This window comes from Corythoichthys intestinalis, chromosome 18 (assembly GCF_030265065.1).
Source record: "Corythoichthys intestinalis isolate RoL2023-P3 chromosome 18, ASM3026506v1, whole genome shotgun sequence".
Taxonomy (NCBI): domain Eukaryota; kingdom Metazoa; phylum Chordata; class Actinopteri; order Syngnathiformes; family Syngnathidae; genus Corythoichthys; species Corythoichthys intestinalis.
The window spans coordinates 29,636,196-29,653,131 of record NC_080412.1 but is presented as its reverse complement, the minus strand read 5'-3'; the positions used below and the strand labels follow the sequence as shown (position 1 = coordinate 29,653,131).

Genomic DNA, 16,936 nt, shown 5'->3' with positions numbered 1-16,936 from the left:
GTAAACTATATTTTCTAAAATAGATGTATCCTTAGTAAATGTAGGAAATTAATTTCTAATAGTTATGGTTTAGGACTATAAATTTTCACTTTTATTTTTAGCTTCTTTTTCGATTTTTTACAACAAAAAGCATGCATTAAACATACAAAATTTGATAATAAATGAGTATAATATAATTTCCTCTGCGACCTCCCGCCTGTGAGTGTCGCATTCCTAATGCAAGCGTCGCTATGTTGTGACGTCACATGCCTGAACGGAACCTACCACTGGAGTTCCCGTGAAAGCCGCGCACCGACGTCAAACATTTGTCAAGTCACTCGACTTGTTTTAAGACTCAATTTCACAGGGTTGCAATGGGTCGGGAATCGCGGTACGTTCAAGTACGCCTATTTGTTTTATAGTATGAGCCAAATTAAAAAGTCCCGCGCCACTGAATGAGGCTATAATTTAGCTGGCTAAAGTTAGCATGCTAACTCTCTCTCCCAAGAAAATACTGTCCGTCAGGTTTCGCGCCCACATTAATGCAGATATTCCCCAAACTTTCGCCATGAAATGAATATTCTGTTATTATTTAGACATTACAGGAAACGTTCGGCGTCTCCTCGGCGATCCGGTAGCCGCTCGAGAAGTCGTTCTCCGGATAAACGCTCCAAGAAGGACGACCGGGACCGAAGCCGGAGGGAGAGGTCTCGGAGCCGGGACAGACGTAGAACTCGCTCTCGATCCCGGGACAGGAAGCGTGCCAGGTAAGTAAATATGTATCGACTAGACCAGGGTGCCAGCAACCCACGGCTCCGGAGCCACATGCGGCTCTTTGAACATTCTGATGCAGCTCAGTTTTACATTAAAGAATCTAATATTTGATTAAAACTTATTCTATGGCTTGCGAATTTAAAAAACGAAGTTTAACTTCCCTTCAATTGGCAGATCAAGTCAGGATCTCTGCTTTCTGTATTAATAGAAGACTCATGAAAAAGTCTTTGCACCATTTACAGATGGGTAAAGGAGGCGAAAATCTTTTTGTGTGTATGTATATATATATATATATAATTTAATATAATAATAATTATATTTAATATAATAATAATTTAATATAATTTATAAATAATTTTTAAAATTAATCACGTTAAAATATTTGACGCATTTAACGCACATGCCCCGCTCAAACAGATTAAAATGACAGCACAGTGTCATGTGCACTTGTTACTTGTGTTTTTTTGGTGTTATGTTGCCCTCTCCTGGCGCTTGGGTGCAACTGATTTTATGGGTCTCAGCAACATTGTGTAATTATTGACATCAACAATTGCGAGCTACTAGTTTATTTTTTGATTGAAAGTTTTACAAATTTTATTAAAACGAAAACATTAAGAGGGGTTTTAATATAAAATTTCTATAACTCGTACTAACATTTATCTTTTAAGAACTACAAGTCCATGGATCGCTTTAACATAATGTTAATAATGTTAAGGCCATCTTGTTGATTTATTGTTATAATTAACAAATTCAGTACTTGTGTACAGTATGTTGAATGTATATATCAGTCTTGTGTCTTATCTTTCCATTCCAGCAATAATTTACAGAAAAATATGGCATATTTTATACATAGTTTAAATTGCGATTAATTACGATTAATTTTTAAGCTGTGATTAACTCGATTAAAAATTTTAATCATTTGACAGCCCTAATATATATATATGTATATATACAGTATGTATAAATGTGCACAAGCACAGTCGACCTGACGCAATAAGTTCAAAAATCAATATGTGCATGGGGCACCAAGTGAGGACTATTTTGCCAAAACTGGGTCGAAATTAAGGCTGCAGCTCTCGATTATTTTAGTAATCGATTAATCTATAAAATAATCAGATTAAATAAATAAATAAATAATGAGATCGAAGTACAACAAAAGAACAATTAGCCAACTTGCATAGCAAAAGACTGCTAGCTTAAATGCTATAAAATGCTAACTTTTTTTTAATTTTTATAATGCTCTTAACAAATCGTTCAAACACATATTACCAAAAAAACTGGCCTCATATAACTAATTTACAAATGCATCAAAAGCATATTAGGTCAGACAAAAACTTGCCTTATGTTTGTCATAACAGGGAGCAGCAGGATTCAGCCATGTTAATTGAGTTATGTCATATTCACTGTTGCCGTTAGAGGGCAGTGTGACCACCTAAAGCAATAAAACTAAATGCAAACACTTTCACAACAAACCAATACAACGCCACTCTAACTAAACGAATACTCGAAGCAGCAAAATTTTTTTCAAAATGTTTTTTCTAATCGAATTACTCGAGTTATTTGATTAATCGTTGCAGCACTGGTCGAAATGGCTCTTTGAGTGTTAAAGGTTGCCGACCCCTGGACTAGACATTTGTAAAGGGAATTAGGGGACATGATTAGATGGATACTTTTTCTTCATCTATTGAAGAAACTGAAATTATCACAGAATTAATATTGTTTTTCTGAGCAGATATTCCCTCTTGTGTCAAGATCCATCCTGAAAATTTGATTAAATGTTCAAAAAAACAAAAGATGAGCACTTTTCAATCAATGACTATACAGTGTAATAAAGGGGCCGTTTACATGGTGACTCTCCGAGAATACGAAAAATTTTAAATTTGCATTTGCGTCTCCATTTGAACTATGTGGCAGTTCTACATTAAAACGATGTAGTATTCATGCCAGGCCCCAGGGGGCAGTGCAGATTTACAGGGCGACAGAGAATGATGCACTTTGACCCCACGAAGCTCCCTCAGCCCGGAAAAAAATATGCCCGCCCACTCGAAGCAATGGCATTTTTCTTTTGTTCAAAAAGGCACAAAAATTGAAACATTCAACATATTTAATTGAAAAATATTATTAAAACAGTAAAGCCGACATTCCGCCATATTTGCTGTTTTTAATGTTTAGTAGCACCGCTGCGCACGCCCAATGTGACGTGTACGAGTGCTGATGTTAATGGCGCGGTCTCGTGCCGCAGGAGCCTTTGATATGCATGCCGAGGAAGCGCCCTCATTCCCCCGCAATCGGATTCTTCCACTTTGAAGGCAGGATTCAGAATTTTTCGTCTTCGCCTTCTGCCTTCGCTGACTCCATATGGATGCGAGGCGAGTCCGCTACTCAGTCATTGCGTCTTTGTGTCGCAGAGTCGCCATGTAAACTGCCCCAAAATGTCAATATTCTGTAGTATTTCTCCTTTAATTAAGGCCACTGTATTATGCGCAGGCGCTCCAGGAGCAGAGAGAGGAGGAGGTCCAGAAGCCGTGAACGGAAGAAGTCCGGAAGCAGGGGCCGGACGAGGAGGTCGCGCTCGGCCAGTCCTGGCAAAAGCAAGAAAACCGATGAAAAGTCAGCCTTCTCCCCGACCAAAATGATTGACTGGGCGCTGCATTATGCACTCATTTTTTCCCCCCTTTTCACAGGTCAAAGAGTAGAGAGAAAGAAAATGTTGATATTGCATCTGACAAAAAAAAGATTAAGGAGGAGAAGGAAGAGGAGAAAGTTGATGATGTAAGTGTAAGGTGCAAAGATTTAACTCTAGAAAGGAGTTTGACATCTATGTTATGTACATCCAAAGCAGCAGGACTTTGACCAGAACAAACTGGAGGAGGAGATGAGGAAGCGGAAGGAGCGTGTAGAGAAGTGGCGCGAGGAGCAGCGCAAGAAGGCCATCGAGAACATCGGCGAGATCAAGAAGGAGCTGGAGGAGATGAAACAGGGCAAGAAGTGGAGCCTGGAGGACGACGACGGTGAGCAATGGGTTGCGCTAAATGCGCACAGGATGCTTTTGAACATGCGCATCCTTGTCACAGACGACGACGATGACACGCCCGTCCCCATGGAGGCGGACGATGATGACGAGGAGGATGGAGAAGGCAAAGGAGAGCCCAAGGAGGGCGAGGTCAAGGAGGAGAAAATGGACGAGGGTGAGAAGGATACGGCTGCGGAGAAAAAAGACGAGGAGGATGACGTTGACCCGCTTGACGCCTACATGGAGGAAGTGAAGCAGGAGGTGAAGAAGTTCAACATGGGAGGCGTGAAAGGAAACGACGCGGTGGGTCCGACTTTTGAGCGCGCTTGCTAGCCTCTCCTGTAAGGTATACAAATTCAAACCCCAAAACTTGTTTCACTGATTTAAATTGGTTGGACTTATACAAGAAGGAGGACCACCAGTGCCAACAATAATGCATTTATTTTGATTTTGACGCAATCAAAAGTGCAGTATATACAAAAGTAAATATTGAAATATCTCCACATTAAAATGAATATATACTAATTATAGTCTTCATGCAGGTTTTTATACAGTATTGAATTCAAATATGTGTAATTAAGGTCTTATGATTGCTTTAATTGTCGAATTTTTATCAATCTCAACAGAAAGGAGCAACGGTCACCAAAGTTGTGACGGTGGTTAAAACCAAAAAAGGACCTCAGACTCATAAGAAGAAGGGCGAGTTGATGGAGAATGACCAGGATGCAATGGAGGTGAAGGGAAATTTTCTTCTTGTTATTTTTCAGCAAAGCTCATATTTGCCATGCGTCACACAGTACTCATCAGAGGAGGAGGAAGTGGACCTCCAGACAGCGCTGACTGGCTTTCAGACCAAGCAGAGGAAGATCCTGGAGCCCGTGGACCACGGCAAGATCCAATACGAGCCTTACCGCAAGAACTTTTATGTGGAGGTGCCCGATCTGGCCAGGATGTCCGTCGACGGTCTGTTGATCGCGCAACATCCAATTAGAGTTTAGAAATAGAACGCATCTTCTGGTTCTGACAACTCGGTGAACCGTTCCAGAGGTGAACGCGTACCGGAGTGAACTGGAGGGGATTACGGTGAAAGGGAAGGGATGCCCTAAGCCAATCAAAACGTGGGTGCAATGCGGCGTCTCCATGAAGATCCTGACTGCCCTCAAGAAGTTAGTATCAAGGCTAAGCCCTGCAGACAAAATTTTCTTTATGTGCAGCACTTGACTGGAGATTAGGTGTCGACCGAAATGGGATTTTCAAATGCTGATGCTGAAACCGATATCAAAAAAAAAATTCAAGCCGATTGCCGATATCCAATGCCAATATTTGAGGCCGATATACTTTTTTTAAAATTCAAAGCACGTATATTGTGAAAGGCAATGTTTAAAAAATTGCTTCAACAGCTTCAAATTTACAATGATGATCTTAGACTTGAAGGATTAATTCGGTCTTGTGCTACCGAACAAACAAACAGCACTTCTTTTTATGATTATAGACATTCAGCAAGAACAGTCCTGTACATTATTTTCAAATAATTGAACCCATCACGATGTCACGACTAGATGTAAACAAGTGAGAGAGTTTAAGAGGAAGCTTGCCATGCCAAAGCTAATGCTAAAGTGAATGCGCCGCTAACGCTATGAGTTACATTTAGAGTGTAAGGATCACTCAGTAAAACACCTTAAAAGGCTAAAGCAACATAGCATATTCACTACTGCAAGATTTTTTTAAAAATCTGACTATATTTACAAAATAAGGAAGCTTCGGGCTTGCCGAGGCAGGGTCCTTCCAGGGTCCAACCATCAGTCAGCGGCAGCCACAGTTGCCCACAAAGAAGCCTGAACAAAATTCTTTTTTTATCAGCTTATGTCTTTTGTTAATCGGCTGATGTTGGGGGAAAAAGTCCATTTATCGGCCCGATAACTCGGTCGGCCGATATATCGGTCGACCTCTACTGAAGGCTATTGTAATCCTTTAACCATATGAAGCATTGATTTTAAAAAATGATAATGATTTTTTATTTATGACAAAAATATAATTGTCAATGCTTTTTATTTTTTATGTTTAATTGTTATATGAGCAGTTTTAGGTAAAATCCCCAAAAGCCTGCCTCATTTTAAAATATTTTAAAATAATTATTTTATTTTTTAAAGGTTAATTTTGTTTCATGTGTACCTTTCTAGGCAAGGTTACGAGAAGCCCACCCCTATCCAGGCCCAAGCCATCCCCGCCATCATGTCGGGCCGAGACCTTATCGGTATCGCTAAAACGGGCAGTGGCAAAACTATTGCCTTCTTGCTGCCCATGTTCAGACACATCATGGACCAGAGACCCCTGGAAGAGTCTGAGGGACCCATTTGTAAGTGATACATATTTTTATACTCTCTCAGGCCTCTCAAGCGTAATAGAGAGCGGAGATAAAACATTTTTAAAATGGTGTATCGTTCTTTCTCAGCTGTGATCATGACGCCCACCAGAGAGCTGGCCTTGCAGATCACCAAGGAGTGCAAGAAGTTCTCCAAATCGCTGGGACTCAATGTGGTGTGCGTCTACGGGGGGACGGGGATCAGTGAACAGGTAAACATTTGCACGGTAAATGAACCAAACTGTCACAGTTTGACTGAACAGCTATTTTTCCATCAGATTGCCGAGCTGAAGCGAGGAGCCGAGATTATCGTGTGCACGCCGGGGAGAATGATTGACATGTTGGGTGCTAACAGCGGTGAGTGCGCCCACACTTTTGTTGTTGACGAGATGATTTTTAGGGAGCCAGGTTTAGTGTTGGGACTTTGTTGTCATCAAATAATTTACATATATTGCCTGCTTAGTCAGATAAAAGCATTACATGATTGTTTAGTAGCAAGTCTTAAAGGGGAAGTTCAGAACTTTTTACATTAAGCCTAATTTCTGAGGTAGCGGGAGTTTAATTGGTGGAGTAGGTTTAAACAAATTCCGTGCAGTTTGTTAGTTGCAGGGCTCTGGAGTGGCTAAGCTAGCCCGAGTCAAGTTAGTACCTCTTTACTAAACTCTTGACATGATTTGAACACTTTTTGAGATGAGTGCTTTCAACAAGCCTGTGGTGTTTCCTGAAGATGAGGGCAAAAGCAGGTAGGGAGTGACGCTGTATTGCAAATGTGTATATGAAAAGTGTTTTTTGAGGCGCTTTTGTGGCTTCCACACATGCGAGGTAATCTGCAATATGTTTTTTCCCCTTTTCTAGGTGAAAAGGCGTTCGGTCAGATAATGCTCGAATGGGGCTCCTTCTCTTGTTTTGTATCTTGAGGCTGTTTTCTGACTTTTACAGGATGGTACGCAAGACCTGAGATAGCCAAATATGAGCCGCACATTAAAGTTGCAAAATTAGCCACCTTTAGTGGCGCAAGTGTTGATGCACAGATTTTATGAGTTTAACGCTCAGCACATTTTGGCTTAGTTGACGCCCGTTCATCTCTGTGTAGGTCGCGTCACTAACCTACGCAGAGCTACGTACGTGGTGCTAGATGAAGCTGACCGGATGTTCGACATGGGCTTCGAGCCGCAGGTGGGCGCTGTAATGACCCCGTGATAACCGGGCCCGCTTCAAATTTTGTCTTGACATGCAGATTTTCTTCCAAGGTCATGCGCATCGTGGACAACGTTCGTCCGGACAGGCAGACGGTGATGTTCTCTGCTACCTTTCCCAGAGCAATGGAGGCGCTGGCTCGCCGGATCCTGGCTAAACCCCTGGAGATCCAGGTGGGCGGACGCAGCGTGGTTTGCTCCGACGTCGAGCAGCATGTGGTAAGTTTACAGCTGATTTGCAGCGAAGGACGTCAAATTCATTTGAACTTTGGCGGCGATCAATCGTAAGATGTAAAATAACCCACATTTCTGGGATATTTAATGTTTTGCACCTCTAGCTGGTGATTGAGGAGGACCAAAAGTTCTTGAAGCTGCTGGAAATACTTGGCCACTATCAGGAGAAGGGCTCAGTCATCATCTTCGTCGACAAGCAGGAACACGCCGATGGCCTCCTCAAAGACCTGATGAAGGCCTCGTACCCGTGCATGTCCCTGCATGGAGGTACGCTGACGACTTACCATCTCATGGTGGTTCCTTCACGCTCGTTCTTCGTCTCCCCTCACAGGCATTGACCAGTACGACAGAGACAGCATCATCAACGACTTCAAGAACGGTGCTTGCCGCCTGATGGTGGCCACGTCTGTTGCGGCGCGAGGGCTGGATGTCAAGCAGCTCATCCTGGTGGTCAACTACAACTGCCCTAACCATTACGAGGACTACGTGCACAGGGCCGGACGCACAGGCAGAGCGGGCAACAAGGGCTACGCCTACACATTCATCACGGAGGACCAGGTCCGATATGCTGGCGACATCATCAAAGCCTTGGAGCTGTCCGGTTCCCCTGTCCCGGCCGCCTTGGAACAGCTGTGGGCCTCATTCAAAGATCAGCAGAAAGCGGTAAGACAATGAGCGGAAAACCACAGCCATATTTATCTTAAAGTGAGACTGCAATCTGGGATACTCTCATTGGATTGGCCAAAAATAGTGCCGGCATTGATAAACTGTCTGCTCCCTCATAGGGTGGCCATTTATTTACATTTTTCTCCACTTTTATAAATGAGAAAAATGAAATTCTGTTTTTTCAATGTATTTAAAAATTGTAAAGAAAAATATTCTTCTCGCTGTTAGGTATATTTGATCTCTTTTATTAATGTGTTGCCATCACAGGAGGGCAAGACCATCAAGAGCAGTAGCGGCTTCTCGGGCAAAGGCTTCAAGTTCGACGAGACCGAGCACGCTTTGGCCAACGAGAGGAAGAAGCTCCAAAAGGCCGCGCTCGGTTTGCAGGATTCTGATGACGAGGACGGAGCACTGGATGTAAGAAACTCCATTTAAAATTAAAAAAAACTCAAGGAAGATGTAAAAAAGAACATTAAGTGTGTAACGTCTATGACCATCCTTTTTGCAGATTGAGGAGCAGATTGAGAGCATGTTCAACTCCAAGAAGCGGGTGAAGGACCTGATGGCTCCCGGAGCGGCAGCGGGCGCGGGGGGTTCGTCTGGAGCTTCCGCGGGCTCGCTTAGCGGGCTCTCGGGCCTGGGGCCCACGTCTGCCGGAAACATCCAGAAGCTGGAGATGGCTAAGCGACTGGCACTCAAGATCAATGCCCAGAAGAACCTAGGAGCGGAAGCTCAAGTATGTTAGCAAACTGTCTTTTGTGCAAGCCCGTTTATTTCATTGCTGTCCTTTTGCCAGGATGTGATGCAGCAGGCCACCAACGCCATTCTGCGAGGCGGCACCATCCTGACGCCCTCGGTTTCGGCCAAGACCATTGCTGAGCAGCTGGCCGAGAAGATCAACGCCAAGCTCAACTACACGCCGGTGGAGAAACTGGAGGAGGAGCGGCAGGCTTCTGAGCAATCAGAGACCGTCAAACGCTACGAGGAGGAGCTGGAGATCAACGACTTTCCACAGGTCGGCCCTCCGGACACTAGACTATAGATGTTAAAATGGACTTTTCTGTAATACGCCCTCTCGATTGCGCGATTTTGTAGACGGCCAGGTGGAAGGTGACTTCCAAAGAAGCCCTACAGAGGATTGGCGAGTACTCGGAAGCTGCCATCACCATCAGAGGAACCTACTTCCCTCCGGGCAAGGAGCCGAAAGAGGGAGAGCGCAAAATCTACTTGGCCATTGAAAGTATGTATTTGTCCTTCGGATTGTCTTAAATCGTGTTGATTGTCACTCATTGTGGATTGTTTCCAGGCGCAAATGAGCTGGCTGTGACGAAGGCGAAAACCGAGATTACACGTCTCATCAAGGAAGAACTCATCAGATTAGTAAGTGTTATTTTAATGTAGTCATAAACGTTTAAGGAAAAAAAAAAACGTTTATACCAAAATCTTGCTCTTTTTTTTTTTTTTTTTTTTGCAGCAAAACTCCTACCAGCCGACCAGTAAAGGACGATACAAAGTGTTGTAAAGGAAATCAAGAATTGTTTTGTTTTTATCTTTCACTGCTCCACATTTTTTGAAGATTGTTTGTTAATTTTTTTCCAATGTGTATATTCCTCCCAGCTACAAATCCATAAATCAGCACAGAACTATATGTGTTTAAAGGTTTTGATCATCACCTTTTTGTATTAAAAAAAAAAAGCAATCCATCGTTCAAGGAAGGACGCTTTTTAATTTACCTCCCTGCTTTAATAAATGATAACATTGGTGAGGACGTGATGTTTTTTCATTTTTATTAATACGGGTGGCTGCAATGCAGACTGCGTTTTACATTATTTAATAGTCTACTTGGTATATTATTCATTAGTGGTGGGATGCTGCAATGGGGTTAATATAGGCGTTAAAATCGGACTCTGATGAGAATATTTTAAAAAAGGATTGTAGATCAACAAAATCGGGCTTTTGGTGGCAATGAATGGTGTCATCTGATGTCAAAATTGACATTTATTGGCAAGTAAACGGTATCGGAGATGGAGGGGGCGGAAAACAGGGAAGTCTTGTTACGAGGGGTTCCCATGTTGCGCATGCGCAGTCGACATTGGTCTCGCCGCTTATTAATTTTTAATGGAAAATGGCTGCTTTTCTCATCCAAAGCCGCGGAGCCAGAAGATGAAAAAGAATATTAAAAAATAGCGTAGTATTTTTAACCTATAATTAACGCCTTGACGTTTCCAAAAATCTGCTCGAGAAGCAGACGAAAGCGGAGTCGTTGAGACATTAGTGAGGGGGGCAAATGGACCCGTTTGCGCTCTGAGGGGTGAATTTTTTCTTTTTATTTTTTTGCTCCTTAACTCCTTCCGCGCCTACGCCAAACCACCAGTAAATTAAGGTAACTCTTTCAGAATTCAAACAATTGTTTTTCCTCAACGCGAGGTCTGTTTTATTATTTACATCGCTGCTATTAAATATTAGCATCAATGCTAACACATTTTAAAAAGAACCATTGTGCACTACTCGCTGTTTCGTCACACGAAAAGGACGCCAGAATCGTAAACGAGCGAGTGAGCGGTGTACACATTATTTATTTTCATTTTGTGAATGAATGTCAAACACCCGTTATAAATGGGAGTGACGAAGTACTGTATTGTACACACCTCCTGATTTAGCAACTGCTTACTCTGCCTTGTTTATATCGCTAATATCGAAAGTGCTGGCGCAAAATGTTTCGAGTTTCCGCCTCTTCTGTCCAAATGTTAACCTTTGTTTAAAAAAATAGTATTAGAAACATTATTGAACCAACAATGTCGCATAGCAAACGCGAGTACAATAGCTATGCAGTGGTCATTGTTTATTTTGGAATATACAAGACTCATTTAATTTAATGGATGGGAAATTACCCCAAAAAATGAAAGCTTCATTATATAGAATGATGGAGTAAATTGTGGTTGGCTAAGTCGACATTTTTCCTACTGTAAATATGATATTCTTCTACATTGTTTTGAAATATACATTATGAAAATGTCACACTGAAGTATTTCTTTGTCCAAATTTCTACTGCCGTCAATGGCAACTAATGAGTTAATAGTTGAGCATTGTCAAGTGATTCTGAATAATCACCCTTTCACCCCGTTGCAGAAGATGATGCGCCAGGTGACGAGTGGTGACTTCTGCATGAACGCCCGGCCATCGTGCCTGGCCGAAGACGCCCACCACGCCGCAGCGCACTTCGACCTATGCCCCGCGCCGGCCAACAAGTTCTACCCTACGCCGCCTCCGTCTGTTCAGATGACACTAGGCCCCGTGGTGCTGTCCAACCCTGGGCTGAAACCAATGCTGTGCCCCCGACAAGACGTCCTTGGCTCCTCCAAGCTCCCCACCTCCAAAAACGGTGATCCAGCGAATGACGGTAAGAAGAAGAACAAAGGTGCCGGGAAAACGGGGCGGCGCGGTCGCCCATTGGGCACTACCAAGCTGGCCGGCTACCGGACCAGCACGGGGCGCCCGCTAGGCACCACCCGCGCCGCTGGATTCAAAACAAGCCCTGGGCGGCCGCTGGGCACCACCAGGGCGGCGGGCTACAAGGTGAGTCCCGGGCGGCCCCCAGGTAGTATCAAGGGCCTCTCCCGCCTCAACAAACTGCCGTACGGAGGGTCGTGCAGCGGGGCTGCTTTCCCGTACCCATTACCGCACAAGGAGATCCTCTGTGAACCCTCCTGCGAGGACAAGCCCCCTACTGAGTGAGGTATCCCCAATGAAGTTTTTTAATCAACATTCTCTGCGTTTTTTTCTAATATATCATAAACAATATTAGGATACACTACCTAGGGCGTGTTGAACTACTTCTTAGGAATGACGTGCGATGAAGGCACCATGAATGTTGTGTTCACTGACAACATTTTGGGGAAAAGGGAAGCCATCAGTCTGGAGATTAAATCAGCATGAAGTGGCGGCGTGGCTAAATTTCGGGCAGGTTTGGGTTCAGTACGAATGGGCGAGTGAGTGTTTTTTAATATAACATCAATATTGGGTTTCCCCTAAAAAAAAAAAAAAAAACTTTTCATGTCTGAAAGACACCAATTTAGGACACCTGTGTAATATTTAGGAGAAAAAAGGAATCCAGTCTGTGTTTGTGTGTGTCTAATACAAAAAATGCATGTGGGTCAAATTGTTGTGTAAATACTAACAAGTGTCAGTGACATCATTTTGAAGCCATTTGAGCCACTACCGCTTGCATTTGTCTTATATTTATGTAATTTAATGATTATTCATGTTTTCGATTGGCCAGCGACCAGTTTTTTTTTTTGACAAAAGTCCTGTTATTTCATTTTGTGGGTTCAAAAGAAAGAGACATTGGATTATTAATTTGTTCTAAGAATAAAATCTTCCATCCAAGGTTTTCGGGATTACAATAGTAGTTTGAGAAAGATCTTTTTAAACACTAATAACACTTTGTTTTATTATTTATTTTTTCTTATTTGTATTTTCTCAAAGAGAATATATTAATTGATTTTTATAATTTTTGGTTCAATAAAAATCAATATTTTTAAATTCACATTTTAAAAGTTATCACCAATATTTTGTTGATGCAGTGTATGAATTAGAAAAATAAATATAATTTTTATTTCATATTTAATTTTTATTTTGTTGATGTAGTGTATGAATTAGAAAAATAAATATAATTTTTATTTCAGATTTAATAAAAAAAAAAATATATTAATTTATTATTTTACTTTATTTATATCTACAGTTCGTTTTTTTTTTCTCTCTTTTTTTTTTTTTACTTTTAGTTAAGTCCCCTAAATTCACAGTTGTTGCGCTACATGCACGAATGTAAGTCTAATTTTAATATGCAAAATCTATTAGTAAGAAGCATTTTAATAACTATTTCAAAAATAAAAAACAATAAAAGTACAGTTTAGAAAAAATCTCAATCGCTCAGTGGTTAATTAAGTCAATTTTCCTATTTTTCGTCATCGTTCAAAGCCTAAAGCCGACTAATTGCCCATGCCTTTTTGCTAATTCGTCTTCCAATTAACTCGTTTAACCCTTACAAAGGCTGCATATCAATTCCAACACTCCCAGAATGTTGAGTTTGGCACAGTAAGCATGTCACATGTATTTTACGCTATTAAAACGCTAGCATTTCAATGAATGTGTGTGTGGCTCGCCTGGACCAAAGAATGTGAATGATGTAATCATCATGGGACACTAAATTGATATCAACTCGAGTGTTTGTGGTGGGAGAACAAAAAGCTGTTTAGAAGGCAACCATCTGAACACATTGTAAATGTTTCTCAAGTCAGATTTTTTTTTCTTTTTTCAGTTTTTAGGCAATACAGTATTTCTGAAATGTTACAGTACAATAGTTCAACTTTGGAAATCAATTCACAAATGCTCATTGTATTACAAGTGCATCTTAATAAGTTACAGTTAATTAATAATAACTTGTTCCTCCACTTCTTCTTGTTCATTTGTCCTTTTTATACATTTATATAGTGACACTCATGCGCCAACCCACCAGACCCTGCCTCTTAAAGGTATGACTGTACTTACATTTTTAAATGTATTTTATGCTTAAAGTGTGTGTGTGTGTGTGTGTGTGTGTGTGGGGGGGGGGGGTTACATTCACAAGGCATTTTAAGCTGTACGTTTCAATGTATTTTAAGCACGTATGAGAGGTAAAATTTGACATATTTTTATTTAATTGCTGATAATTCCGGTAATTATCCCCCATGATATTCAAATTTATTTAGATGCACCTGTATATACTGTATAAGCATTTGTTATGATTCATACAAATAAGTGACGTGAAAATGGATGGATAAAAGAAATAGTCTGTACTGTTTCTTTTATCACATTTGAACACATTTTGGACTCGATTATGTATAAAAATGTCAGGAAAACATGAACACAAATGGACTGCACTTGGTTGTAGGTATTTCCTCCTGTTGCCGAAAACTGTTTAAAAACGAGACTTGTATATAATGTCTACAAGCTTAAAGGGAATGGTAACACGAGCGGGGAAAAAAAGAAAAAAAGGCGACTTGTATATATAGTTGTTCATTTTACTACTGCATGTTTGTTGTGGAATGTCAAAGAATTGTGGAATAAACAGAAAAGTGATGCAAATTGTTATGCTGTACATTTTTTGTGTGATATTCAGTTTCATAGGTTTTATGCATATCACGTCAAACATTTGAACTTTTTTTTTTTGTAATACTGTAGTTGTTCGACAATGTAATTGTAATATTGTGATGATTAGCATAATTACCAAAACCATTATTATTATCATCTTTACCTGAAAACAGAGCAACAATAGTATTAATTGGCAATGTGAATAATAATTGGTTTATGCATGTGTGTGTATATATATATATATATATATATATATATATATATATATATATATGTGTATATACAGTTGTGGTCAAAAGTTTACATACACTTGTGAAGAACATAATGTCATGGCTCTCTTGAGTTTCCAGTTATTTCTACAGCTCAGATTTTTCTCTGATAGAGTGATTGGAACAGATACTTCTTTGTCACAAAAAACATTCATGAAGTTTGGTTCTTTTATGACTTTATTATGGGTGAACAGAAAAAAGTGATCAAATCTGCTGGGTCAAAAATATACATACAGCAGTGCTAATATTTGGTAACATGTCCCTTGGCCATTTTCACTTCAATAAAGCACTTTTGGTAGCCATCCACAAGCTTCTGGCAAGCTTCTGGTTGAATGTTTGACCACTCCTATTGACAGAATTGGTACAGTTCAGTTAAATTTGATGGCTTTCTGACATGGACTTGTTTCTTAAGCATTGTCCACAAGTTCTTAATGGGGTTTAAGTCAGGACTAGTCTAGCCTGAACATAGCCTGATTTAGCCATTCCATTACCAATTTTGATGTGTGTTTGGGGTCATTGTCCTGCGCCCAAGACCCAATCTTCGGGCTGATGACTTTAGGTTATCTTGAAGAATTTGAAGGTAATCCCCCTTCCTCATTATCCCATTTACTCTCAGTAAAGCACCAGTTCCATTGGCAGCAAAACAGCCCCACAGCATAATACTACCAGCACCGTGCTTGACGGTAGGCATGGTGTACTTGGGGTTAAAGGCCTCACCTTTTCTCCTCCAAACATATTGCTGGGCATTGTGGCCAAACGGCTCGTTTTTTGTTTCGTCTGACCACCGAACTTTCCTCCAGAAGGTCTTATCTTTGTCCATGTGATCAGCAGCAAACTTCAGTTGAGCCTTAAGGTGCCGCTTTTGGAGCAAGGGCTTCCTTCTTGCACGGCAGCCTCTCAGTCCATGGAGATGCAAAACACGCTTGACTGTGGACACTGACACCTGTGTTCCAGCAGCTTCTAATTCTTGGCAGATCTGCTTTTTGGTGATTCTCGGTTGAATCTTCACCCTCCTGACCAATTTTCTCTCAGCAGCAGGTGATAGCTTGCGTTTTCTTCCTGATCGTGGCAGTGACAAAACAGTGCCATGCACTTTATACTTACAAACAATTGTTTGCACTGTTACTCTTGGGACCTGCAGCTGCTTTGAAATGGCTCCAAGTGACTTTCCTGACTTGTTCAAGTCAATGATTCGCTTTTTCAGATCCATGCTGAGCTCCTTTGACTTTCCCATTGTAGCGTGTGTGGGCGTTTGCATCCAATGCGCCCTATTTAAATTCCCTGGTACACCAGACTCACCGCTGTTCCAGCTATTGAGTCTGGCCACCATTCAGCGGATACAATTTCCAGGGCGGAGCAAGCCACAGCAAACAGACAGCGGAGTGGACCAATCAGCGACGGGCAGACGTGACGTTAGTAAAACAACGAGGGCAGGACGAGGGACTTGCGCGCGGAAGTAAACATACGAGGAGAGCGGAGTTTATTCAACATGGCTAGCGCGAGACAGACTGTTGTCAATGACTCGTGTCGATGTGTTTTTGGCCATTTAAAACTGATTTTACCGTGGATTGGAACATATTCTCGGCTCTCCTGTTCGCCATCTGTGTCTTTGTGGAGACGACTTTCGACGTACAAGTTGCTCGTTAACACGTCACGCAAATAAACGAATCTGATTTGTCGATTGATTTTGTACCTGCTCGAGAGGCCGTTAATGGGCTGGTTCCCAGACTTTTCTCTCAGTGTTTGAAAAATACAGGGAGAACAGTCCGGCCGTACCAGGCAACTATTTAAATGGCCTTAGTGAAGTCAAAATTGCTAATTCGTGTTGCTGTATGTATATTTTTGACCCAGCAGATTTGATCACTTTTTCTGTTAACCCATAATAAAGTCATAAAAGAACCAAACTTATGAAAGTTTTTTGTGACAAAGAAGTATCTGTTCCAATCACTCTATCGGAGAAAAATCAGTTGTAGTAATAACTGGAAACTCAAGAGAGCCATGATATTATGTTCTTCACAAGTGTATGTAAACTTTTGACCACAACTGTATATACATATATATATATATATATATATATATATATATATATATATATATATATATATATATATATATATATATATATAATGTATTTTTGATATATTTTTACGTTAGAATTAAATTGTGATAAGTATTTCACTTTTAATGAGTTCATCTTTGAATAGAAAATTATTTTTTACACTTATAAATTTGCTGTGAATATTTTTCCAAATCATTGAAAAACGAAAGTATATCAGTTAACAGAAGTGTCCCACTTTAAACTGTCCGCCATTAA

The 16,936-nt window shown here is 41.0% G+C and overlaps 2 protein-coding genes across 4 annotated transcripts; both read left to right on the top strand.

The window, feature by feature from the left end:
• Positions 1–228: 228 nt before the first annotated feature.
• ddx46 (DEAD (Asp-Glu-Ala-Asp) box polypeptide 46) lies at positions 229–9,992 on the top strand. Of its 2 annotated transcripts, none has more exons than XM_057821605.1 (22): positions 229–370; positions 576–746; positions 3,241–3,363; positions 3,438–3,525; positions 3,596–3,764; positions 3,828–4,069; positions 4,393–4,500; positions 4,564–4,729; positions 4,812–4,932; positions 5,947–6,122; positions 6,219–6,340; positions 6,407–6,485; positions 7,222–7,304; positions 7,379–7,543; positions 7,663–7,825; positions 7,890–8,221; positions 8,492–8,641; positions 8,733–8,960; positions 9,021–9,239; positions 9,320–9,464; positions 9,531–9,604; positions 9,699–9,992. In XM_057821605.1, the coding sequence occupies exons 1-22, from the start codon at positions 354–356 to the stop codon at positions 9,744–9,746; spliced, it is 3,189 nt and encodes a 1,062-aa protein (XP_057677588.1). In that variant the 5' UTR covers positions 229–353; the 3' UTR covers positions 9,747–9,992. The 2 variants fall into 2 exon arrangements, with proteins under 2 accessions (XP_057677588.1, XP_057677587.1); XM_057821604.1 differs by having other exon boundaries at positions 3,593–3,764.
• A 112-nt stretch (positions 9,993–10,104) lies between these two features.
• Positions 10,105–14,339, top strand: c18h5orf24 (chromosome 18 C5orf24 homolog). Of its 2 annotated transcripts, none has more exons than XM_057821607.1 (2): positions 10,105–10,607; positions 11,357–14,339. In XM_057821607.1, exon 2 carries the CDS (start codon positions 11,357–11,359, stop codon positions 11,957–11,959), a length of 603 nt encoding a protein of 200 aa, XP_057677590.1. In that variant the 5' UTR covers positions 10,105–10,607; the 3' UTR covers positions 11,960–14,339. The 2 variants fall into 2 exon arrangements, with proteins under 2 accessions (XP_057677590.1, XP_057677589.1); XM_057821606.1 differs by having other exon boundaries at positions 11,354–14,339.
• The last annotated feature ends 2,597 nt before the right edge of the window (positions 14,340–16,936 follow it).